The sequence below is a fragment of the Lepus europaeus genome, chromosome 5, assembly GCF_033115175.1.
Source record: "Lepus europaeus isolate LE1 chromosome 5, mLepTim1.pri, whole genome shotgun sequence".
In the NCBI taxonomy this organism is placed as follows: domain Eukaryota; kingdom Metazoa; phylum Chordata; class Mammalia; order Lagomorpha; family Leporidae; genus Lepus; species Lepus europaeus.
This window is the reverse complement of record NC_084831.1, coordinates 116,873,628-116,898,328: the sequence shown is the minus strand read 5'-3', so window position 1 is coordinate 116,898,328 and position 24,701 is coordinate 116,873,628. Positions and strand designations below refer to the sequence as shown.

The window sequence follows — 24,701 nt, the reverse complement described above, 5'->3', positions numbered from 1 at the left end:
CTAATTCTTCCTGTCCCAAAAAAAAAAAAAAATAATACAAGGATGAACAATAAGCCAACATAAAAAACAGATTACCCCAGGACAAATTACCAAATCAGTCCTGATATTCAAAAATTGGATGGTCAGGAATGACCCCTGGGTTTGAGGTAAAGTGAGGAAACTAGCTTGAAATGTATTCCTAGTTGTGTGGCATTTCTCATTCCCCCCTACACTTGACTCTCAGTAGAAGTAAATGCAGATCTTCCTCTGGAAGAGAGCCTCAGTTTAGTTGGCAAAATCTCAGATTCACAAAAAATTAAATATGAATCCCTTAATTAAAGACTATCATACAAAGGAACAATCTTGAGAAAGAATCAGCAAAAATAACAAATAATAGTGTATTACTTACCTCAGCTCAGCTTGTTGGGGGTGGACGGTAACCAGGATCTGCTCTCTGCTCTTATGGACTTTGCCTTTGACTGCTCACCCATAGCCACCAGGCATGAGTGCATCTCCAGCCACATTGGCCAGGCTGGTGTCCAGGTCAGCAATGCCTGCTGGGAGCTCTACTGCCCAGAACACAGCATCCAGCTGGACAGCCAGATGCCAAGTGACAAGACTATGGTAGGTGGAAATGACTCCTTCAACACCTTCTTCAGTGAGAGCAGCACTGGCAAGCATCTGCCCAAGGTAGTCTGTAGAACTGGAATCCACAGTCATTGATGAAGTTTGCACTGGCACCTACAGCCACCTCTTCCACCTGGAGCAGCTCATCACAGGCAAGGAAGATGCTGCCAATAACTGTGCCTGTGGGTACTATGCCATTGGCAGGAAGATCATTGACCTCATCTTGGACCAAATTCATTAACTGGCTGACCAGTGCATAGGCCTGCAGGGCTTCTTGGTTTTCCACAGATTTGGTTGGGGGACTGGTTCTGGGTTCTCTTACCTTCTGATGGAGCATCAGTCTACTGATTACAGCAAGAATTCCAAGCTGACATTCTCCCTACCCAGCCCTGCAGGTTTCCCCAGCTGTGGTGGAGCCTTGCAACTCCCTCCTCATCACCTACACCTCTCTGAAGCACACACTCTAACTGTGCCTTCATGGTAGGCATTGAGGCCATCTATGGTATCTGTCAGAAAGCTCCATATGGAGCACCACCTACACTAACTGAACCACCTTATTACCCAAATTGTGTCCTCCATCACTGCTTCCCTCCGATTTGACAGACCCCTGAATGTTGATCTGACAATTCCAGACCAACCCCAGTGCCCTTTTCCCACATCCACTTACCTCTGGCCACATATGCCCCCATCATCTCTACTGAGAAAGCCTACCGTGAACAGCTTTCTGTAGCAGAAATCACCAACCAGTGCTTGCTTTGAGCCAGCAAACCAGATGGTGAATTATGACTCTCATCATGGTCAATACATAGCTTGCTGCCTGTTTTACCATGGTGCCATGGTTCCCAAAGATGTCAATGCTGCCCTTGCCACCATCAAGACCAAGTGCAGCATCCAGTTTATATATTGATGGCACACTGGCTTCACGGTTGGCATTGATTATCGGCTTCCTGATGTACCTGGTGGAGACCTTGCCAGGTTCCAGTGAGCTCTGTGTATGCTCAGCAACACCATTGCTGAGGCCTGAGCTCAACTGGACTACAGATTTGACCTGATATATGCCAAAGGTGCCTTTGTTCACTGGTATGTGGGTGAGAGAATGGGCGAAGGAGAGTTTTCTGAGACTCATAAGGACATGACTGCCCTAGAAGGGATTATGAGGAAGTTGGTATGGATTCTGTTGAGAGAGAGGATGAGGAAGAAGAAGAGTATTAATTTTTCATTACGTTCAGCCTAATTTTAGCTGACAGCCTAATATTTCTGGTTACATTGTCTTCCCTCAGCTGTGAGCATGTCTGTCTTTTCCATGTGTACCTCTAAGATTTTTCCATCATGTCTAAAAGTAAAGGCTTTAAGAAAAAATCTAATAGGTCCTCAGGTATTATCAAATATGAAAATAATCAGATAAAATATTTATGACATTCTTAAAGGAATTCATAAAATGGATAGCAAAAAGAAATTCTCACTAATACCCAGGATAATGTAAAAAAAAAAAAAACACTCAGTGGAACTTTTACAAATGAAGAATTGTTGAAATCAAAATCACAGAATTAGTTTAACATGTTAGATACAGATGAAGAAAGAATTAGTAAACTGGAAGCCAGACATGAAATTACTCTCCAGAAAACAATACAGAGAGCAAGCAAATGAAAAACATAAAAAGACTAAAAGAGATGAGAGTAAAAATAGGAAAGACTGAAATCTCAGGAAGAAAAAGAAAATACGGCTTCAATGCTTGTTCAGTACAACCTGGTACGTTTTGTGAAGCAGCAACTGAGGAGACTCCGGTGCTCACCATAGCCCACGAAAAGCCCAAGGAAGGAGTCAACACTGAGAACAACAGTCATATTAATTAGAAGGTGGTGGGGCAGGATGATTCTGTGGTGTAGTTTAAGAGGCAGGGGCCGGCGTTGTGGTGCAGTGGGTTAAAACCCTGGCCTGAAGCGCCGGTATCCCACATGGGTGCCGTTCTAGTCCTGGCTGCTCCTCTTCTGATCCAGCTCTCTGCTATAGCCTGGGAAAGCAGCAGAAAATGGCCCAAGTCCTTGGACCCCTGCACCCATGTAGGAGATGGGAAGAAGCTCCTGGCTCCTGGCTTCAGATTGGCGCAGCTCTGGCCGTTGCGGCCATCTGGGGAGTGAACCAGCAGATAGAAGACCTCTCTCTCTGTCTCTACCTCTCTCTGTAACTCTATCAAATAAATAAAATAAATCTTAAAAAAAAAAAAAGATTAAGAGGCATATACCACTTAGTAAACTAATGAAAGCCTGCTATAAGCGACAGGGTTTGTCAATGAGACAGATCGGATTCTGATTTGACGGGCAGCCAATCAATGAATCAGACACACCTGCACAGTTGGACATGGAGGACAAAGATATGATTGATGTGCTCCAGCAGCAGACGGGCAGTGTCTACTGAAAAGGGAACCCGCTGCTTTACACCAGAACTCTGTCCTTACAGACCAAGAACACACTCTCAGCTAGAAAACTGCGATTGGGTTCCATCACATCCTGACCACTGCAGCACAGTTTTCTCTATTCTTTCATTTCCCCTTCCCCATTCCTTTATTGTACATAAAGTAACTGGTGTATGTGCACAAGCATATTGCATTTTTTCTTTTCTTTCTCTCTCCTTTTTTTTTTTTTAACTGAATGGCCAAGGGTATGTTTTGATTGACATCAAATGGAGATGGAATGGGGAAAAATACTGGTTCTGTGAAAATATCCCCTTTCTCTAGTAATGGCATGCTCATTTGGCTCTTATCTTTATATTCCAGTAAGTTATTTTGCTTTCACTGTTTTAACCAAAAAATCCAACCACATAAAAATCCTTGCCTACCTTGTTTGATTGGAGAATTTTAATGTTTTTCATTTATCATTGTAAAACCAAGGACAATTTTATAGCTTCTTTGTACATAGCTGTTATATGTAAAGCAATCTGTCTTTAAGTAGGGTAAATTACTCTTTAAAAAAATTGAATCCTAGATAGTTTTCCCTTCAAGTCAAGCGTCTTGTTTAAAATGAAAAAAAAAAAAAAAAAAAAAAAAAAGCCAGTGCTGCGGCTCACTAGACTAATCTTCCACCTGCAGTGCCAGCACCCAGGGTTCTAGTCCTGGTCAGGTCACCAGATTCTGTCCCAGTTGCTCCTCTTCCAGTCCAGCTCTCTGCTGTGGCCCGGGAGGGGAGTGAAGGATGGCCCAAGTGCTTGGGCCCCTGCACCCGCATGGGAGACCAGGAGGAAGCACCTGGCTCCTGGCTTTGGATCGGCACAGCATGCTGGCTGTAACAGCCATTTGGGGGGTGAACCAACAGAAGGAAGACCTTTCACTCTGTCTCTCTCTCACTGTCTAACTCTGCCTGTCAAAAAATAAATAAATAAATAGAAAAAAATGGCATTTTTTCTAATTTTTTTTGCACCAGTGAACAATAAAAGTTGCTATTAACAAAAAAAAAAATAGAAAAAAAAATAGATGACAGCCAACTAAAAAATGAACCTGCATATACAGGAAGCACAACATATACTAAACAAGATCAATAAGTTCACACACTGTCACACTGTAGCTGAGCTGCAAAACACCAAGAGAGAAGATCTGAGCATCAGTGGGAAACATCAGGCTACCAGACCCACAGAATCATTTGGTCTGGCCCTGCCAGGGCAACCTCAGGCAGGACTTGAAATTCCATAAATCTATAGCAGACTCATTTTTAAGCTGATAATTTTAAATGGCCTGTGAATGCTATTATAAAAGTCCAAATGGCCCTTGGCAGAAAAAAAGTTGACCCAGCCCTGTACCAGAGGGGGAAAAAAAAATTCACCTACAGTCAATAAGAATGATAGATTTCTCCACTGTAACAATAGAAGCTAGAATCTTCAATGTGATAAAACTAGTAACTTAGAATTTTATGTCCAGGGAAACTGTCTTTTCAGAATGATGGTGAAATAAAAACATTTCAGAGAAACAAAATAGTTTGCCTCCAACTTACTTTTGCTTAAAGAAATTCTGCTTTAAGAAGAAGGAAAGGCCGGCGCTGTGGCTTAACAGGCTGATCCTCCGCCTTGCGGCACCGGCACACCAGGTTCTGGTCCCGGTTGGGGTGCCGGATTCTGTCCCGGTTGCCCCTCTTCCAGGCCAGCTCTCTGCTGTGGCCCGGGAAGGCAGTGGAGGATGGCCCAGGTACTTGGGCCCTGCACCCGCATGGGAGACCAGAAGAAGCACCTGGCTCCTGGCTTCGGATCAGCGCGGTGCGCCGGCCGTGGCGGCCATTGGAGGGTGAACCAGCGGCAAAAGGGAAGACCTTTCTCTCTGTCTCTCTCTCTCACTATCCACTCTGCCTGTAAAAAAGCAAAAAGCAAAAAGCAAAGAAAGAAAGAAAGAAAGAAAGAAAGAAAGAAAGAAAGAAAGAAAGAAAGAAAGAAAGAAAGAAAGAAAGAAAGAAAATAGTTCCAGAAAGGAATGGTGGACAAATTGGTGAGCATCTGAATAAAACAACCACTGCAGGTTTAAAATGATAATGGTCATTAATGATGTCATTTGTGACTTTAAAAAAGATAACTGGACAACTAGGACAGTGGTTAAAATATTTTTAAAATTTAGATTTTGGGTTCATTTTCAACTGATGATCATTTATGTTAACATTTCCAAGGGTAAACTGAAAGAAAAGAGTACATAATTTCCAATCCAATAAATAGGAAAAAAATGGAATTTAAAAAACTTAAAATAAAAAATTCATTGTCACTATTTAGCTTTGTGACCTCTGATATGCTATATAACTTCTGTAAGTCTTAGTTTCATCACCTTTAACATGTCGTAGTACTAGAACCTCCTTTACAGGGTTGTTGTGAAAATACAAAACTGTGTTAGAACCTCCCTGCCAACATCTCACCCCACTTTCCTCTTCAGAGAGAGAATACTAAAGCCAATACAATATAGCTCAAGAGCAGGGAACAGTTCTTCTGATAATTCTAATGGGTCTTCTTTGTATTGATCATAACTCCTTGCTCCAAATCTTCAGATTCACTATTACCTTTCACTTTTGTTGAAAAGTTCAAAACATCAATACTTTTCACAGCCTGAATCCAACCAACTTGATATCACAATTTCTCTTTAAAACCTTGAGTCAGATCTATGCAAACATATCTGATAATTCCCTCTTTGACACTTTGACTTAGAATGACCTTTTGGAGAACTGGTAGACTTTTTGGATGATTTCCTTCATCTGAAAACCCCCCTCCCCTCTGCCAAATCCAGCCTATTCTTTAAACCCTAGCTCAAGGCGCATAAAGCTTTCCTGACTATTGTATCCCTCAAGTGATGTATGGTTTGAAAAACTATCGTTCAAACCAAACTTTTTTATGTAAACATTTATTTATTTATTTGAAAGTCAGAGTTACAGAGAGGCAGAGACAGAAAGAGAGTGGTCTTCCGTTGGCTGGTTCACTCCCCAAATGGCCACAATGACTGAAGCTGGGCCAATCTGAAGCCAGGAGCCAGGAGCTTCTTCTAGGTCTCCCACATGAATGCAGGGGTCCAAGGATTTGGGCCATCTTCCACTGCTTTCCCAGGCACATTAGCAGGGAGCTGGATTGGAAGTAGAACAGCTGGGAATCGAACTTGTGCGTATATGGGATGCCGGCGCTGCAGACAGCAGCTTTATCCGCTATGCCACAGCGCCTGCACCCACCCCCAACCAAACTTTTAAGTCATTTATGCATATCTCTTCTGTTTCATTTGACCTTTTATTTAAATTTTAAGTTATAGAATTTTGTTCAAGTTTACATGTTCTTACCAGCTAGATTTTTCAGCACCTTAAGACAAGTAGCTCTTTCTTACATATCTTATGGAAAGGAAACCAACATTTAAGTGCATTCTGTATTCCAAACACTGTACTAAATGTTTTCTTGTGTATTTTATCTCATTTAATCCTCACAATAAACTCATGAAAATAGATATTACTGTCACTATTGTACAGATGAGGATGTTGCATTCTGAAAGATTAAGTAACACACCCCAGGCACTTAAACTAGTCAGTGGCAAAGTGGATTCCTACAATACTTCCCATAAAAAGAACTTGCAAATAATACATACCTTGGAGGAATTAAAAAGCTTAAATGGTTTATACTGGGACTGATGCTGTGGTGTAGCAGGTAAAGCCGCCACCTGCAGGGCCAGCATCCCTTATGGGTGCCAGTTTGAGTCCTGGTTGTTCCACTTCTGATCCAGCTCTCTGCTATGGCCTGGGAGAGCAGTGGAAGTTGACCCAAGTCTTTGGGCCCCTGCACTCATATAAGAGACCTAGAAGAAGCTCCTGGCTCCTGGCTTTGGATCGGCTCAGCTCCAGCTGTTGCAGCCATTTGGAGAGTGAACCAGCAGATAGAAGACCTCTCTCTCTCTCTCTCTCTGCCTCTGCCTCTCTTAACTCTGACTTTCAAGTAAATAAATCTTTTTAAAAAATGGTTTCTACTGGCCGGCGCCGCAGCTCAACAGGCAAATCCTCCGCCTGTGGCGCCGGCACACCAGGTTCTAATCCCGGCCGGGGCGCCAGATTCTGTCCTGGTTGCCCCTCTTCCAGGCCAGCTCTCTGCTATGGCCCGGGAGTGCAGTGGAGGGTGGCCCAAGTGCTTGGGCCCTGCACCCACATGGGAGACCAGGAGAAGCACCTGGCTCCTGGCTTCGGATCAGCACGATGTGCTGGCTGCAGAGTACCAGCTGCGGCGGCCATTGGAGGGTGAACCAACAGCAAAAAGGAAGACCTTTCTCTCTGTCTCTCTCTCTCTCTCACTGTCCACTCTGCCTGTCAAAAAAAAAATGGTTTATACTTTTTAGCTTACAATTTTATATGGTTTATTTGTACCCCACTCAAATTTAGAGTGTTGTGAAAAACAATTTCAAAAAAGCCAAGATTCTTCTCAAAAATTAAAATTTGGCATGCCAGTGATTATCAGCCAAACCACAGGAAATTAAAGTTAAAAAAAATCATTCTTTGGAGGGTTTAGATTAGGAGTGTTAAAGAAACATTATAATCTCATTCTATATTTTGAGTTCATGTAGTGTGAAATGAATCATAACAAAGTGGCCTTTTCTTAGGGTGCTGGCTAGAAGTCTGTATCCCTTTTAGGACATTCTTTCTCGTCTGTTTTCCCCTTTTCCTAGGGTTACACATCTTTCTGGAATGACTGCATATCATCTGGCCTGCGAGGGGGCATCCTGATAGAGCTGGCAATGCGGGGTCGGATCTATCTGGAACCCCCCACCATGCGTAAGAAGCGACTGCTAGACAGAAAGGTACAGCATCCTCTGTAAGCATCCTCTTGTGCAAGGGCAAATACCAATAGTACATTTGGGAAGAATCAAAAGATTTTAGGCCGGCGCCGTGGCTCAATAGGCTAATCCTCCGCCTTGCGGCGCTGGCACACTGGGTTCTAGTCCCGGTCAGGGCACCGATTCTGTCCCGGTTGCCCCTCTTCCAGGCCAGCTCTCTGCTGTGGCCCGGGAGTGCAGTGGAGGATGGCCCAAGTGCTTGGGCCCTGCACCCCATGGGAGACCAGGAGAAGCACCTGGCTCCTGCCATCAGATCAGCGCGGTGCGCTGGCCGCAGTGCGCCAGCCGCAGTGGCCATTGGAGGGTGAACCAACGGCAAAAGGAAGACTTTTCTCTCTGTCTCTCTCTCTCACTGTCCACTCTGCCTGTCAAAAAAATAAAAAATAAAAATAAAAAGATTTTAATAGTAATACAAGATGAATACCATTAACTCAGCAGTCCCATTATCTAAACAGATTTAATTATCCTATAGTAAGAAGAAACTCAAATATTAGTCTTAAAAGTTATAGGAAGCTCTCTCTTTTTTTATGTAGGAAAATCACATTTGGGATGGTGTTGATTGTTTCTCCTTCTATACCTATAGCTATAACAGCATGAAATGGAGTATTATATAGGTGGAAGGAGTCATGTGGGTCTGGTCAGTCTTTGCTTAAACTTGGTTATTCTCTGATAGCTGTTCAGTTTCTCTCTAACATTTACTGCAGGTCCTCTCCACCATATATACTATACCCCTATATCTATTTTCTTACAAAGTTTTTTTGCTCACACCTTCTTTACGAGTTCTCTGCTTCTCTAAACACTCTGCTGATATCACCAGCTGCTTTTCAGTCTTCAGTTTACTTTGCTGTTTTAACCTGTGTGGCATTTGACACTTTTGACCACCTCTACTTGAAACTGTCCATTCTTGTCCTTTGTTATATTCTCTGACTATGGCCTATTTTCTCTGCTTCTCCATTCCTTAACATCCAAGTCTCAGTTTGTATACCTTTGCTTGAATTTCTATCCTTTTGCAGCTGTTATTTGCCTTTAAGCTTCATCTATCACTTTCATGAGATAGACTCCCGAATTTCTAGTCATGTCTTCTTTTCCTGCCTCCAGAAATGTATCTAACTATGACTAGATATTTCAACGTGGCTAACCAGTATCAGTTACAGTGCAGTTTACCAACTTTTCTACAAAATTGGCTTCCTTTCCTAACTTTTTCTACTTATTTGTCTGCCTATATTTTTTCCCTTATTCATTTGAGAGACAGAGACAGAGAGCGCTCATATCCACTAGTTCACTCCCAAAATGCCCCCAGTGGCCAGGCCTGAGCCTGGGCCGGAGACAGGCACTAAGAACCAGGAACGTAGGCCAGGTCTCCCAGGTGGGTGGCAGGAGCATGATTACTTGAGCCATCACTGCTGCCTCCCAGGATCTGCATTAGTGGGAAGCTGCAGTCCAGAACTGAACCCAGGCACTCTGATGTAGGATTTGGGCATCTTCACTAGGGCAAATGCCTGCTGCCTCTTACCTTTATTAATGGTTTCAAAGTTTGTTGCCTAAACTCAGAAAAGAATTACTATTGAACCTTTTCTCCATTATCATTTATATCTAGTTTGTCACTGCTGTCCACTTCAGAAGTTACTTTTGTCTTCTCACTGCTACCCCATACTGGATTTTAAACTTCCTGAAGACAAGGACAGTATATTATGCTTCTTTATATTTCCTGTAACAGTTTACCAGAAACGTTTTTATGACCTATTGAAAGATTGTAACTTGAAGAAGTGAGTGAAGTCCTTTGTTTCCTCCTTCCTTGAAGGTATTGCTGAAGTCAGACAGCCCAACAGGTGACGTTTTACTAGACGAAACTCTCAAACACATCAAAGCGACTGAGCCCACAGAAACTGTCCAGACATGGATAGAGCTGCTCACTGGTAAGATAACTCAAAATGTTGCTCAAATTCCACACTTGTCATCTTTATCCTACCCTTAAAATTGGGGGAAAAGTACAGGAATAGATATATATACAAATAGTCCACTATTTAAGCATACTAATGACAGAAAAAACATGGATAATCAATGCCTAAAGTATTCTAAAACTTCACCTTATCTTCTCTTCTCAAGAAACTTTTTTTTTGACAGGCAGAGTTAGACAGTGAGAGAGAGACAGAGTGAAAGGTCTTCCTTCCGTTAGTTCACCCCCCAAATGGCCGCTACAGCCAGCGCGCTGCACTGATCCGAAGCCAGGAGCCAGGTGCTTCCTCCTGGTCTCCCATGCGGGTGCAGGGCCCAAGCACTTGGGCCATCCTCCACTGCCTTCCCGGGCTACAGCAGAGAGCTGGACTAGAAGAGGAGCAACTGGGACAGAATTGGCACCCCAACCAGGACTAGAACCCAGAGTGCCAGTGCCACAGGCGGAGGATTAGCCAAGTGAGCCACAGCACCGGCCAAGAAACTTTTTTCTAAAAGATTGATTTATTTGAGAGGCAGAGTCAGAGAGCGAAGTCTTCTAGATTCTGTTTCACTCCCCAAATGGCCACAACAGACAGGGCTGGGCCAGGCCAAAGCCAGGAGCCAGGAGCTTCATCTAGTTCTCCCACATGGGAGGCAGGGGCCCAAGGACTTTGGTTATCTTCTACTGCTTTCCCAGCACAATAGCAAGGAGCTGGATCAGAAGTGGGGCAGCCAGAACTTGAACCAGCACCCATATGAGATGCCAATGTTGCGGGCTGCAGTTTTACTGGCTATGCCATAACACAAGCCCCTAATTTTTTTGTTTTTGTTTTTATTATAGCTATCCAAGTAGATGTGCAGTGGTATCTCATTATGAGTTTCATTTACATTAATTATATGACTAATGATATCAAGTATCTTTTCATGTGCTTATTGGTCACTTGTATATCTTTTGGAGAAATGCCCAAGTCCCTTTCTCACTTAAAAAAAAAAAAAAAAAAGCCTTTATTTAATTGAAAGGCAGAATTACAGACAGAGAGAGAGAGATCTATCCATTGGTTTACTCCTCAAATGGTCAGGATGGCTGGGGCTGGGCCAGGCCAAATCCAGGGGCCTAAACTCCATCCAGGTCTCCCATGTGGGTTCAGGGGCCCTAGCAGTTAGACCATCTGCCACTGCTTTCCCAGCTGCATTAGGAGGGAGCTGGACCAGAAGTGGAGCAGCTAGTACTCGAATTGGGATGCAGGCATTTCAAGTGGTGTTTTAACCCACTATACCACAATGCCTGCCCTAAGTCCTTTGCCCATTTTTAAACTGGGGTGTTTTCTTGATGGTTAGTTTTAGAACTCCTTTATAAATTCTGAATATTAATCTCTTATCAGATGTATGATTTGCAAATATTTTCTTATTCTGTAGATGATCTTTTCACTCTTTTGATACTGTCCTTTGAGGCACAAAAGTTCTTAATTTTTATAAAGTCCAATTTATTTTTTCTTTTGTTGCTTGCACTTTTCATGTCATATTCATGAAATTGTTGCTATATCCAACATCTTGAAGATTTTCCCCAATGTTTTCTTTAAAAAAAAAAAAGATTATTTATTTGGAAGTCAGAGTTATACAGAAAGAGAAGGATAGGCAGAGACAGAGAGGTCTTCCAACCGCTGGTTCACTCCCCAGATAGCCACAATGGCCAGAGCTGCGCCAATCTGAAGCCAGGAGCCAGGAGCATCTTCTAGGTCTCCCATCCAGGTTGTAGGTGCCCAAGGACTTGAGCCATCTTCCACTGTTTTCCCAGGCCATGGCAGAGAGCTGGATCAGAAGTGGAGTAGCTGGGACTCAAACCAGCGTCCATATGGAATGCCGGCACTGCAGGCAGTGGCTTTACCCCTACGTCACAGCACCGACCCCCAATGTTTTCTTCTAAGAATTTTATAGTTTTAATTCTTAAGTTTGGGTCATTGATATATTCTGAGTTAGTTCTTATATATGGTTCAAGGTAAAGGTCAAACTTTATTCTTTTGGATATGGATATCCAGTTTTCCAGCATCGTTTGTTGAAAAGAATTTTCTTTTCATCATCAAATGATGTTAGCAACCTTGTCAAAAATCAACTGACCATGTAGGTAAGGGTTTGTTTCTGGGCTCTTTTTCTATTGCATTGGTCAATATGTGTGTTCTAATGCCAGTAGCAAACTATTTTAATTATTCTACCTTTGTAGTAAGTCTGTGTCAAGAAATGTGAGTCTTCCAACTTTTTTCTTTTTCAAGATTGTTTTGGCTCTCCTAAGCTCTCTGCAATTCTATATGAATTTTAGGATTGACTCTTCCATTCGTGTGAAAAAGGCTGTTGGAATTGTGATAGGGACTACATTGAGGCTGTGGATCACATTGGATATACTAACTGTGTCAAGTCTCTCTATTCATTAAGACAGGATGTTTTTCCATTCTTTAGGCCTTTATTCTTTTTTTTTTTTTCTTTTTTTTTTTAAGAAAAAAAATTATTGAAGATCTGAGAAACCATTCCTAAAAGGTCAACTTTTCCAGAAAACTGTAGCTACACAATGCATTGCATCTACTGTGTTAAAACATGAATTAGATACAAATACAAAAACCTTGAAATAAGTTAGCATTCTTCAACAATTTGGCACTAAGAATCAGAGCATCTTGTCATATAGCATTAACACGTATTATAAAAAGTGAATAGTGTCAAAGGAATACAATCATCAGCATTCAAAAGCAGCTTTGTCAGCTAAGCAATCAATCTACAGCCTGCCCCTCTGTTGTCCTTCACTGAATACAATGGTAATGATACAGGCAGGCAGATAGGATCAAATGATTAGATTTGTGAGCTGGAGACCATGCCTTCGCCCTGCCCCTTTCATGATCTCCTGTCACTACCTGACCTCCCCTTTTGGAAGCAGGTAAAAGGTGTGGAGCACCCACTGCCTCTCTGCCCGTGCTAAGCTACCTGTGGCTGCTCCTAATCATATGCTTTGCTCCATGTGGCTCCCAGCCTGCTCTCTGCCTGGTATGGACCCAGTTTATGCTTCTAGACTTCTTTCTCCCTTAAATAAAGTCCTCACTTTCCTATGTATTTCCTTTCACTGAATAAATGTTAGAAACTCACAATGTAGCCTGGATTATTTGAGCTGATACTCAGAATTCTTATCAGAATAGACAGCAAGAACTCTCAAAATATTAATATTAAAAATTATTAAAAAGCTCGATGGTTTCAGTAACAATTTTGAAAATTAAAAAAAAGGTGAGAAGGCCAGCGCCGCGGCTCACTAGGCTAATCCTCCACTTTGCGGCACCGGCACACCGGGTTCTAGTCCCAGTCGGGGCACCGGATTCTGTCCCGGTTGCCCCTCTTCCAGGCCAGCTCTCTGCTGTGGCCCGGGAGTGCAGTGGAGGATGGCCCAAGTGCTTGGGCCCTGCACCCCACGGGAGACCAGGAGAAGCACCTGGCTCCTGTCTTCGGAACAGCGCTGTGCGCCAGTGAACCAACGGCAAAAAGGAAGACCTTTCTCTCTGTCTCTCTCTCTCTCTCACTGTCCACTCTGCCTGTCCAAAAAAAAAAAAAAATCAGAAAGAGGGGCCAGTACTGTGGCATAGTGGGTAAAGCCATAGCCTGCAGTGCGGGCATCCCATGTGGGTGCCAGCTCAAGTCCCAGCTGTTCCACTTAGTTTGTTGATGATTGGGACTTCATTACCAGAGAAAAACAGCTCTTTTGTCTTCCTACCAAGAAGAAATGTGGATTCCATGCTAAGGATTCTGCAAATTACTTGAAATCTGGAAACACAGATAATAAGGAGTATGCTGTTAATGGAGTTGTGGCAGGGATAAAAGAATACTTGGGGGAGGGGGAGGAGCAGTGTTGAGGCATGGCTGTCCCCTGGGGTGCCAGTGCCATATGGGCGCCTGTTCTAGTCCCGGCTGCTCCACTTCAACTCCAGCTCTCTGCTGTGGTCTGGGAAAGCAGTGGAAGATGGCCCAAGTCCTTGGACCCCTGCACCCACGTGGGAGACCCGGAAGAAGTTCCTGGCTCCTGATTTCAGATCTGCGCAGCTCCAGCCATTGCAGCCATCTGGGGAGTGGGCTGGCAGATGGAAGCTCTCTCTCTCTTTCTCTCTGCCTCTGCCTCTCTCATTCTCTCTGTAACTGTCTTTCAAATAAATGGATAAATCTTTGAAAAAAAATTAGAATTAGCCAGCTGGACTCAGTTCAGGTGATCCCAATTTTGTTGGCAACATCCAAAGCATCATAATCAGCAGCCAGTGGAAGACATGCCTTCCTCTCTCCGTCAGGTCTGATCAGGGTGTTGGCCTTGGCCACAGCAGCGTCAGGGTTTCTTCACAGCTTGTTTGAGCCGGTGCTTGGCGGCCTTGACATCCACAGTGAACACGAATGTGTCATTGTCCTCCATCTTCGTGGCAGACTCAGTGCTCGGGGAACTGGATGATGGCAGAGTGGTCAAGCTTCTTTCTCCTGGGGGCGCTATTCCGAGGATATTGGGCTGCCAGGATGTGGGTGATGTGCAGATCTTTTTTTTGTGGTTGTGGACGCGTTTCAGCATTGCCTTATTGGCCTTCAAAGCCTTTGCTTTGGCTTCGGCTCTGGGAGGGGCAGGAGCTTCCTTGTTCGCCTTCGGCACCATCTTGGTGACAAGTCAGGGGACAGCTTTACCCAGCTATGCCACAACACTGCCCGCCCCGCCCCCCCCAATATTCTTTTATCCCTGCCACAACTTAACAACATACTCCTTATTATCTTTGTTTCCAGATTTCAAGTAATTTGCATAATCCTTTAGAATGGAATCCACATTTCTTCTTGGCTGGAAGATAAAAGAGCTGTTTTTCTCTGGTAATGAAGTCCCAGTCAAAAACAAACCATGGTTTTAGCTCTTCAGGAATCTTTAACTTCCACTCTGTTTATGAATGTTTCTTCATTTTTTTTTTTTTAAGATTTATTTATTTATTTGAAAGGCAAAGTTACAGAGAGGCAGAGACAGAGGCAGAGAGAGATCTTCCATCTACTAGTTCACTACCCAATGGCCGAAACAGCCGGAGCTGGGCTGATCTGAAGCCAGGAGCCAGGAGCTTCTTCTGGGTCTCCCAAGCAGGTGCAGGGGCCCAAACACTTGGCCGTCTTCTACTGTTTTCCCAGGCCATCAGCAGAGAGCTGGATCAGCTGGAACATGAACCAGGGCCCATATGGGATGCCGGCACAGCAGGCAGAGGCTTAGCCTAGTACTCCACAGCGTGGGCCCCTATTTCTTCATTTTCTACAGTAGATATGTGCAGGCCCTTTTCTTCCCAGGAGGTTGCGGTGTCTCACTTGTTCTGCCACCATCTCCATTTTCAGGTGTTTTCTGTTTGTTCTTTTTTGTTTTCACTTCTGTATTTTTCTGTTGCAGACCAGGTGTCTTCTTTCCTGGAGCAGCCCCATCTTCCTCTATGCATATTGCTCTGATTGGCTTTTTGAAGTTCTTGCTGCTTCTGCAGGGTGTTATACACATATTTGAGCACTCCTCTCTGGAGCCCATTCATCCCAATTTTTATTCAAACCACTGTAATGTATAAAATATTTCACTTTTTGGCCCTTTATGGCAACCTTTACACACTTTGCATAATAAAGAAGAGGCCTATGAAAGCACAATACTAGCTCACACTCCTGGACATTAGGCTTCAGGTCCTGCTTGGGCTCCATTTCAAGGTGGTTTGCCGGCCCTTCTCCCATCACCCCCCCACACACACACACAACTGCCCTCCGCTCTCTGCCCTACCCAGCTCCCCATCAGTGTGCCACCAAGCACCACTAGCTCCACAGCCTGGACCTGATTTCAGGTCATCTTTATTTTTTTTCAACAATGTTTTGTACTTTTCAGTGTACAAATCTTATGCTTCCTTGGTTAAACTTGTTTCGAGGGGCCAGCGTTGTGGCATAGTGAGTAAAGCCGCTGCCTGCAGTGCCAGCATCCCATATGGACTGGTTCAAGTCCCGGCTGCTCCACTTCTGATCCAGCTCTCTGCTATGGCCTGGGAAAGCAGTAGAAGATGGCCCTAGTCCTTGGACCCCTGTACCCACGGGGGAGACCCAGAAGAAGCTTCTGGCTCCTGGCTTTGGATCAGTACAGCTCCGGCCTCTCTTTCTCTCTCTGTGTAACTCTAACTTTCAAATACATTTTTTTAAAAAAAGAAACTTTGTTTCTAAGTTTTTGGTTTTTGTGTGTGTGTGTTTTTTTGTTTGTTTGTTTTTTTGTTTTTTTTTTTTTTAGATTTTTATTCATTTGAGAGTAGAGTTACAAAGAGAAGAAAGGTCTTCCATGTGTTGATCCACTCCCCAAATGGCCACAACAGCCAGAGCTGAACTGATCCAAAGCCAGGAAATAGGCGCTTATTCTGGGTGTCCCATGTGGGTACAGGGGCCCAAGCACTCAGGCCATCTTTCACTGCCTTTCCAGGCCAGTAAGCAAAGAGCTGAATTGGAAGAGGAGTAGCTAGGACTTGAACCGGCACAAATATGGGATGCCGGCACCTCAGGCAGAGGTTTAGCCTACTATGTCACAGCACTGGCCCCTCTAATTATTCTAGAAGGTATTGAAAATGGAATTGCTTTCTTAATTTCCTTTCAGATTGTTCATTGCTTGTGTATAGAAGCACAATTGATTTTTGTGTGTTTGCTCCTTGTACTCTGCAACTTAGCTAAATTTGTTTATTAGCTCTAGTAGCTTTTTTTATGGAAGATTCTTTGGGATGTGTTTTATATATATATACATATATATGTATATGTATATATATAAAACATATATATATACATATATATACATATATATACACACATATATATATATGAGATGCAAATGGAATTGGTTTTATTTACCATTTTTAAAAAGATTTATTTATTTATTTAAAACTCAGCATTACAGAGAAGAAGCAGAGAGAGAGAAATCTTCCATCCACTGGTTCACTCCCCAAATGGCTACAACTGTTGGGGCTGGGCCAGGCCAAAGCCAGGAGCCAGAAGCTTCATCAGGGTTTCCCATGTGTGTGCAGGGGCCCAAACACTTGTGCCATTTTCCACTGCTTTCCCAGGCACATTAAGTGAGGAGCTGGATTGGAAGTGGAGCAGGTTTGAACCAGTCAGTGCCCATATGGGATGTTGGCGCTATAGGCAATGGCTTTACCTGCTATGCCACAAGCGCCAGCCCCTGTTTGCATTTTTCTTTCCAATTTGAATACATTTTATTTCTTTTTCTTGCCTGATACTCCTGGCCAAAACTTCCAATACATTGTTGAATATCAGTGGTCAAAGCAGGCAACCTTGTTTTGTTCATGACCTTTAGGAGAAAACTTCCAGTCTTATTCTTTTTTAATTTTTAATATTTATGTTATTTATTTGGGACTGGCATTGTGGTGTCATGGCTTAAGCCATGAAAGTGCCGGCATCTTATATGGGCACCTATTCAAGACCAGGCTGCTCCACTTCAGATCCAGCTCCCTGCTAATGTGCCTGGGAAAGCATCAGAAGATGGCCCAAGTACTTGGGCTCCTGTACCCATGTGGGAAACTCCTATGAAGCTCCTGGCCCCCGGCTTTGGCCTGGCCAAGCCCCAGCTGTTGTGGCCGCTTGGCGAGTGAACCAGTGGATGGAAGATCTCTCTCCGTCTCTCCCTCTCTAACTCTGACCTTCAAAAAAATAAGTAAAAATTTTTTTAAAAAAGTAAAACCAACTCTATTGTCATCTCCTATATATATATAATTCATAAAAAAGCTACTAGAGCTAATAAATTCAGCTAAGTTTCAGAGTGACAGAGAGAGAGAGAGAGAGAGAGAGAGAGAGAGAGAGAGAGAGATCTTCTATCAGCTGGTTCATTCTCTGCAATGGACAGGGTTGGCCCAGGCCAAAGCCAGGAATTCCACCTGCATCTCCCACATAAGTGGCAGGGGTACAGCTACTTGGACCATCCTCTGCTGCTTTCCCAGACACATAAGCAGGGAGCTAGATCACAAGCAGAACAACCCAGACTCCCAACTCACACTCATATGGAATGCCAGTGTTGTAGGTCACTGCTTAACCCGCTGCACCACAATGGCAGTCCCAAAGCTTTCAGTCGTTCGTCACTGAGCATGATATTTAGCTACAGGCCTTTAGCGTATTAATGAATTTGCCTGATATGTTTAGTTCTCTGAGAGTTTATTTTCAATCAAGAAAAGATGTCATGAGCCAGTGTTGTGACACAGCAACTTAAGCTGCCACCTGTGACACCAGCATCCCAAACAAGCACTGGTTTGAATCCCCACTGACTCACTTCTGATGCCGTACCTGGGAAAGCAACAGATGCCCAGATGGAGTTCCAGGCTCCTGGCTTTGGCCTGGCCCAGCCCAAGCTGTTGTAGCCACTTACCATTGCAGCCATTTGGGGAACAAACCAACCAATGGAAGATCTCTGTCTCATTCTCTCTGAGTCTCTTTTTCTTTAAAAAAAAAAAAAAGAAAGAAAGAAAGAAAAAGAAAGGATGTTAGTTTTTAATGTTTCTTTCATTCTATTAGTATGACACATTACATTGTTAGATTCTCTTAAGTTGAATTCCTGGGGTAAATTTCAACTTGGTCATAGTGAATAATCCTTTCAATATGATGTTGGATACAATTTGCTAATATTTTATTCAGGATTTTTCATCTATATTCATAAGAGATATTTATCTGTAATTTTATTTTCTTGTGATATCTTTATCTAGGATTGGTATTAGGGTAACTCTGGCCCCATAAAATAATCTAGAAAGTATTCCCTCTTCAGTGTTTTTGGAAGAGTTTAAAAAGAATTGGTGTTAATTCCTTACATGTTAGGTAGAATTTCCTGGTGAACCCATCCCATTCAGAACTTTTTTTTATATTGGTAGGTTTTTTATTACTGAATCAATCTTTTTTCCTATTACTGATCTGCTAACATTTTCTGTTTCTTCTTGAGTTAACTTAAATAAGTTATGTTTTTCAAGAAATTTATCCATTTCTATTAGGTTTTCTGATTGGTTGGCATAGGATTGTTGATAGTATTCTTTTATAAGCCTTTTTAATTCTGTAAGGTCAATAATGCTATCCCTACTTTCATTTCTGAATTTAGTTATTTGTGTCTTTTCTTTTCTTTGTCAGTCTAATGGTTTCTTAGTTTTCTTGACCTTTTCAAGGAACTTCTTATTTTCATTGATTTTCTCTGTTGTTTTTCTGTTCTCTATTTTTTTTATCTCCACTCTAATCTTTATTACTTCCTTTCTTCTGCTAGCTTTGGGTTTAGTTTGCTCATCCTCTAATTCCTTATAATATAAAATTTAAAAACTGCAACAACAACAAAAATAATAATTCCTTATGAAGTAAATGTATTTGAGATTATTTACTTAAAATCTTTTTTATTTTTTCACTTTTTAAAAAATATTTATTTATTTATTTGAAAGAGTTACACAGAGAGAGAAGGAGAGCCAGAGAGAGAGAGAGGGAGAGAGGTCTTCCATCTGCTGGTTCACTCCCCAGTTGGCCGCAACAGCCAGAGCTGCGCCAATCCGAAGCCAGGAGCCAGGAGCTTCTTCTTGGTCTTGCACGCAGGTGAGGGACCCAAGCACTTGGGCCATCTTCTACTGCTTTCCCATGCCATAACAGAAAGCTGGATTGGAAATGGAGCAGCCGGGACTCAAACCAGTGCCCATATGGGATGCCAGTGCTTCAGACCAGGGCTTTAATCTGCTGCACCACAGTGCCGGCTCCTTGAGATCTTTTTTAACAGAGGCATTCACAGCTTTGAATTTCTCTCTGAAAATTGCTTTTACTGTATCTTATACATTTTGGTATATTTTAATTTGCATTCATATCTAAGTACTCTCTAATTTTCCTAGTAATTTTTTCTTTAATTCAGTGATTATTTATGTTGTTTATACATGTATGTGAATTTTTCCATTTTCCTTCTGTTACTGATTTCTAGCTTCATCCTGTTGTGATCCTGATGTGAGGATACTTTGTATGATATCTGTCTCTTAAACTCTACTGAGGGACTGGTTTTGTGGTTCATTGGATTAAGCCACCAGTTACCGCACCATCATCTCATATCAGAGTTTCACTTTGAGTCCTAGCCACTTGGCTTGCAGCCTAGCTCCCTGCTGAAGTACCCAGGAAGGCAACGCAAGACAGCCAAGTACTTGAGCCCCTGAAGATTCTCTCTCTTCTCTCTTCTCTCTTCTGTCTCTCCCTCTCTCTCTCTGTCACTCACCTTGCAAGTAAATAAATAAATATTTTAAAAGAAATCTATTAAGACTTATTCTGTGACTTAATATGTGGCCTATTCAGGAAATATTTCATGTGCACTTGGGAAACTATGTATTCTGCTTCTGTTGAGTGGTGTGTTCTATACATATCCATTAGAGCTAGGCGCTTATTATGTTGATGGAGTCTTTAGTTAGTTATTCTCTGTCTTACTCTATGCCTTATAGAAATTAGGGTATTATTGTAAAACTGTCTGTTTCTGTCAGCGGTAGTCTCTCCTAGTCTGCAGGAATATGTTGCAGGACCCCCCAGTGGATGCCTGGAACAACAAATAATACCAAACCATGTGTATACTGCATTGTTTTCCTATATACTTGATAAAGCTTAATTTATAAATTAGGTTCAGTAAGAGATAAACAATAGCTAATAATAAAATAGAATAATTATAACAATATACTGTAATAAAAGTCATGTGAATGTGGTCTCTCAAAATATCTTTTTTCTTCTTTCTTTTTTTATTAGGACAGTTAGTCCATTTTGAACAAGGAAGTGATATAAGCTACTCAGAGTATGCCCCATAGCATAAAACTTTTCCTCCATACCACTCCCCACCCCAAGGCTATAATTTTGGGAGAAAAATATCTTTCATCTGGTTAGGTATGTTATCTATTATTACACCATCTTATAAAGCAGGCATGATAATCATATGCAGGTCAAGCATCTAAAGAGTTTCATTTTGGGAAGTAAAACTCATTTGTATTGAACATGAACCCACATATTGACACAGAGCTTCTGTACTAGAAACCTTTATAGCGTTAGAGAAAATTAAAGTGAGTTGTTTATATTTCCATAGTTGTTTCTATGTAAAAAATCAAATTTATAGCTCATTTCATTGAAAAATACTCTTTCTTAAAAAGATTGTTTAGGAACCGGCGCTGTGGTGTAGTGGGTAAAGCCTCCACCTGCAGTGCTGGCATCCCATATGGGCACCGGTTCAAGTCCTGGCTGCTCCACATCCAATCCAGCTCTCTGCTATGGCCTGGGAAAGTGGTGGAGGCTGGCCCAAGTCCTTGAGTCCCTGCACCAATGTGGGAGACACGGAAGAAGCTCCTGGCTCCTGGCTTCAGATCTGCACAACTCTGGCCATTGTGGCCATCTGGGGAGTGAACTGCCACCTCTGCCTCTGCCTTCCAAATGAGTAAATAAATCTTTTAAAAATGTATAAATAAATAAATAAGACTCATTATTTATTTATTTGAAAGGCAGAGTGACAGAGAGGGAAGGAATGACAGAGGTCTTCCATCTGCTCATTCACTCCCCAAATTGCTGCAACAGTCAGGTCTGGGCCAGCCTGAATCCAGGAGCCAGAAATTCCATCTGGATTTCCCACATGAGTGGCAGAGGCCCAGGCACTTGGGGTATCTTCTGCTGCTTTCCCAGGCAAATTTTCATGGAGAGCTGGATTGGGCAGCAAAGTACCCAGGACCTGAACCAGCACTCTTATTTGGGATGTGGCTGTCACAATGGCAGCTTGGGGGCTGGCGTGTGGTGTAGTAGGTCAAGCTTCTGCCTGCAGTGCTGGCATCCCATATGGGTGCCGGTTCGAATCCCAGCTGCCACTTCTGATTCAGCTCTCTACTAATGGCCTGGGAAAGCAGTGGAAGATGGCCCAAGTGCTTGGGCCCCTGCACCCATTTGAAAGACCTGGAAGAAGTTTCTTGGCTCCTGCCTCAGCTTCAACTGTTTTAGCCATCTGGGAAGTGAACCATTGGGTGAAAGACTTCTCTGCTGTCTTTCCCACTCTCTGTCTATAACTCTGCCTCTTGAAATAAATAAATAATTTTTTTAATAGCAGCTTAACATACTGTGTTACAATGCCAGTCCCTTCATTGAAAAATATTCTGGGGTCAAATGGAACAGCTGGGGATGGTGGAATAGGAAGGGAGCTTACTGATCTAGTCTAGGAGAAGATAGTAAAAAAAGTGGAGATAGTTTAGTCTCAGGGAAGAGTTAGGGAAAAAACAGCAGAGGAAACTCTTCCGAAATTAGAGGGACACATTGGACCTACATGGAGAGCGTGGGCGCCCACAGCTAAGGACTCCAATAGCCGAGAGCCTACGCACCAGTGCTGGAAAGTGAGCTCTCCGCTATGGCCTGGGAAAGCAGAAGATGGCCCAAGTGCTTGGGTCCTTGCACTTGCGTGGAAAACCTGGAAGAAGCTCCCGGCTTCGGATCAGCACAACTCTGGCCATTGCAGCCACTTGAAGAGTGAACCAGCAGATGGAAGACCTCTCTCTCTCTCTCTCTCCCTCTCTCACTCTCTCTCTCTTTCTGCCTCTCTGTAACTCTGCCTTTCAGATAAATAAATCTTAAAAAGAAAAATATTCTGACCAAATAATTTTGAAAAGGAAAAATAATCTACCCTCTAGTTTAAAATATAAATGCAGAGAAAAAAGTCATATCTGCTGTTACCATGTTTAGGAATTTTACAAGGCAAGTGCTGTTTCCAGGGAACACTGCTACACTGACTCCCAGAAAGTCCATGTACTATCCCTGGGCATCAAAATAGCCATGTGGCGCAGCAGGTTAACTTGCCGGTAGGGAAGCCCACATCACAGAATTGATGTAGAGTAGCCTAAGAATGAATTCCACTTTTTTTTTTTTTTTTGACAGGCAGAGTGGACAGTGAGAGAGAGAGAGAGAGACAGAGAGAAAGGTCTTCATTTTGCCATTGGTTCACCCTCCAATGGCTGCCGCGGCTGGCACGCCGGCACACCGCGCTGATCTGATGGCAGGAGCCAGGTGCTTTTCCTGGTCTCCCATGGGGTGCAGGGCCCAAGCACTTGGGCCATCCTCCACTGCACTCCCTGGCCACAGCAGAGAGCTGGCCTGGAAGGGGGGCAACCGGGACAGAATCCGGCGCCCAGACCGGGACTAGAACCCCGTGTGCTGGCGCCGCAAGGCGGAGGATTAGCCTAGTGAGCCACGACGCCGGCCCCACTTCTGCTTCTGATCCAGCTTCCTGATAATGTGCCTGGGAGACAGCAGATGATGGGCTAAGTACTTGGGTTCCTGCCACCCAGATGGGAGACCCAGATGGAGCTCTTGGCTCCTGGCTTCAGCCTGGCCCAACCTGAGCTATTGTAGGTATTTGGGAATTAAACCTGCCTCTCTCTCTCTCTGTCTGTCTCTCTTTCTCTCTCTGCCGTTCAAATAAATAAATAAATACAACTTAAAACAAACAAATTGTCAGCTTACCTGTTTTATGCTATCCACCCTGGTTCTCCCACAAACAGCTGCATGGCCTTTACCACACATATTATCCAGCATGAAGCAATGATAAATCCCTTACATAAAAGTACCCACATTCAAGATGTGGTGACTCTCTTCTTCCAGGTGTAAATGCTCTTCATAAAAACATCTTAATCTTTTCTTCTGATAATTTGTAGTTTACCTGTGCATATGGTTATGATGTTAATTAAAGAATGGCTTCTGTCTCTTCAGTTCTTTTCCATTCTTTTTTTTTTTTTTTTTTTACTTTTTGACAGGCAGAGTGGACAGTGAGAGAGAGAGACAGAGAGAAAGGTCTTCCTTTGCCATTGGTTCACCCTCCAATGGCCGCCGCGGCTGGCGCACTGTGGCCAGCACACCGCGCTGTTCCGAAGGCAGGAGCCGGGTGCTTCTCCTGGTCTCCCATGGGGTGCAGGGCCCAAGCACTTGGGCCATCCTCCACTGCACTCCTGGGCCATAGCAGAGAGTTGGCCTGGAAGAGGGGCACCCGGGACAGAATCCGGCGCCCCGCCCAGGGCCGGTGCCACAGGCGGAGGATTAGCCTGTTGAGCTATGGCGCCAGCCTCTATTCTTTTTTTTTTTTTTTTTTACAGCCAGAGTTAGACAGAGAGAGAGAGAGAGGTCTTCCTTCCATTGGGTCACTCCCCTAATAGCCACTATGGCCAGTGCGCTGCACCAATCCGAAGTCAGGAGCCAGGTGCTTCCTCCTGGTCTCCCATGTGGGTGCAGAGCCCAAGCACTTGGGCCATCCTCCACTGCCTTCCTGGGCCACGGCAGAGAGCTGGACTGGAAGAGGAGCAACCGGGCAGAATCTGGTGCCCCAACCAGGACTAGAACCTGGTGTGCCGGCGCCGCAGGCGGAGGATTAGCCTAGTGAGTCGCGGCGCCGACCTCTTTTCTATTCTTAATCATTCTCATATTTGTCAGCATTCAGCTTCTATAAGAGCACCTTGAGCTGGTGTAGTTGATTCAAGTCCACCAGGTGCAGTGACCACAGGTCATCTCTGGACTTGTCCATGTACCAGACCTGAACCCTAAAATATCTTATTGTACTGTACTCTCTCTTCATGATGTGGGTTGATACAATACCTACATGATGCGATTAAGTGAGGTGAATGACCCTAGGCATTGTGACTAAGCATAAGGCTACTGTGCAAGGGTTACTTGAACATAAACCCTGTAATACTGCAGTCAGTCTGATCACTGAAATAGCCACTAAGTGACTAACAGGCAAGAAGATATAAGCATGGATACACTGAAAAGGATAGGATGTAAATCATGAATTGTTTATTTCTGGAATTTT

At 43.4% G+C, this 24,701-nt stretch overlaps 1 protein-coding gene and 3 pseudogenes across 3 annotated transcripts in view; 3 read left to right on the top strand and 1 right to left on the bottom strand.

Moving 5' to 3' along the window:
- The window catches only part of GOLPH3L (golgi phosphoprotein 3 like), a 45,887-nt gene that overhangs the window by 16,694 nt on the left and 4,492 nt on the right, over window positions 1-24,701 (top strand). For 2 of the 3 annotated variants that reach the window (XM_062192192.1, XM_062192194.1), the window contains 2 exons: window positions 7,754-7,885; window positions 9,723-9,837. In XM_062192192.1, the coding sequence (XP_062048176.1) occupies window positions 7,754-7,885; window positions 9,723-9,837 (247 nt within the window). The remainder of the gene's footprint in view (window positions 1-7,753; window positions 7,886-9,722; window positions 9,838-24,701) is intronic. The other variant, XM_062192193.1, reaches the window with a different exon arrangement.
- On the top strand, window positions 568-1,818 carry LOC133760159 (tubulin alpha-1B chain-like; annotated as a pseudogene).
- LOC133760954 (small ubiquitin-related modifier 2-like) lies at window positions 2,148-3,025 on the top strand (annotated as a pseudogene).
- On the bottom strand, window positions 14,539-15,565 carry LOC133760511 (mortality factor 4-like protein 1; annotated as a pseudogene).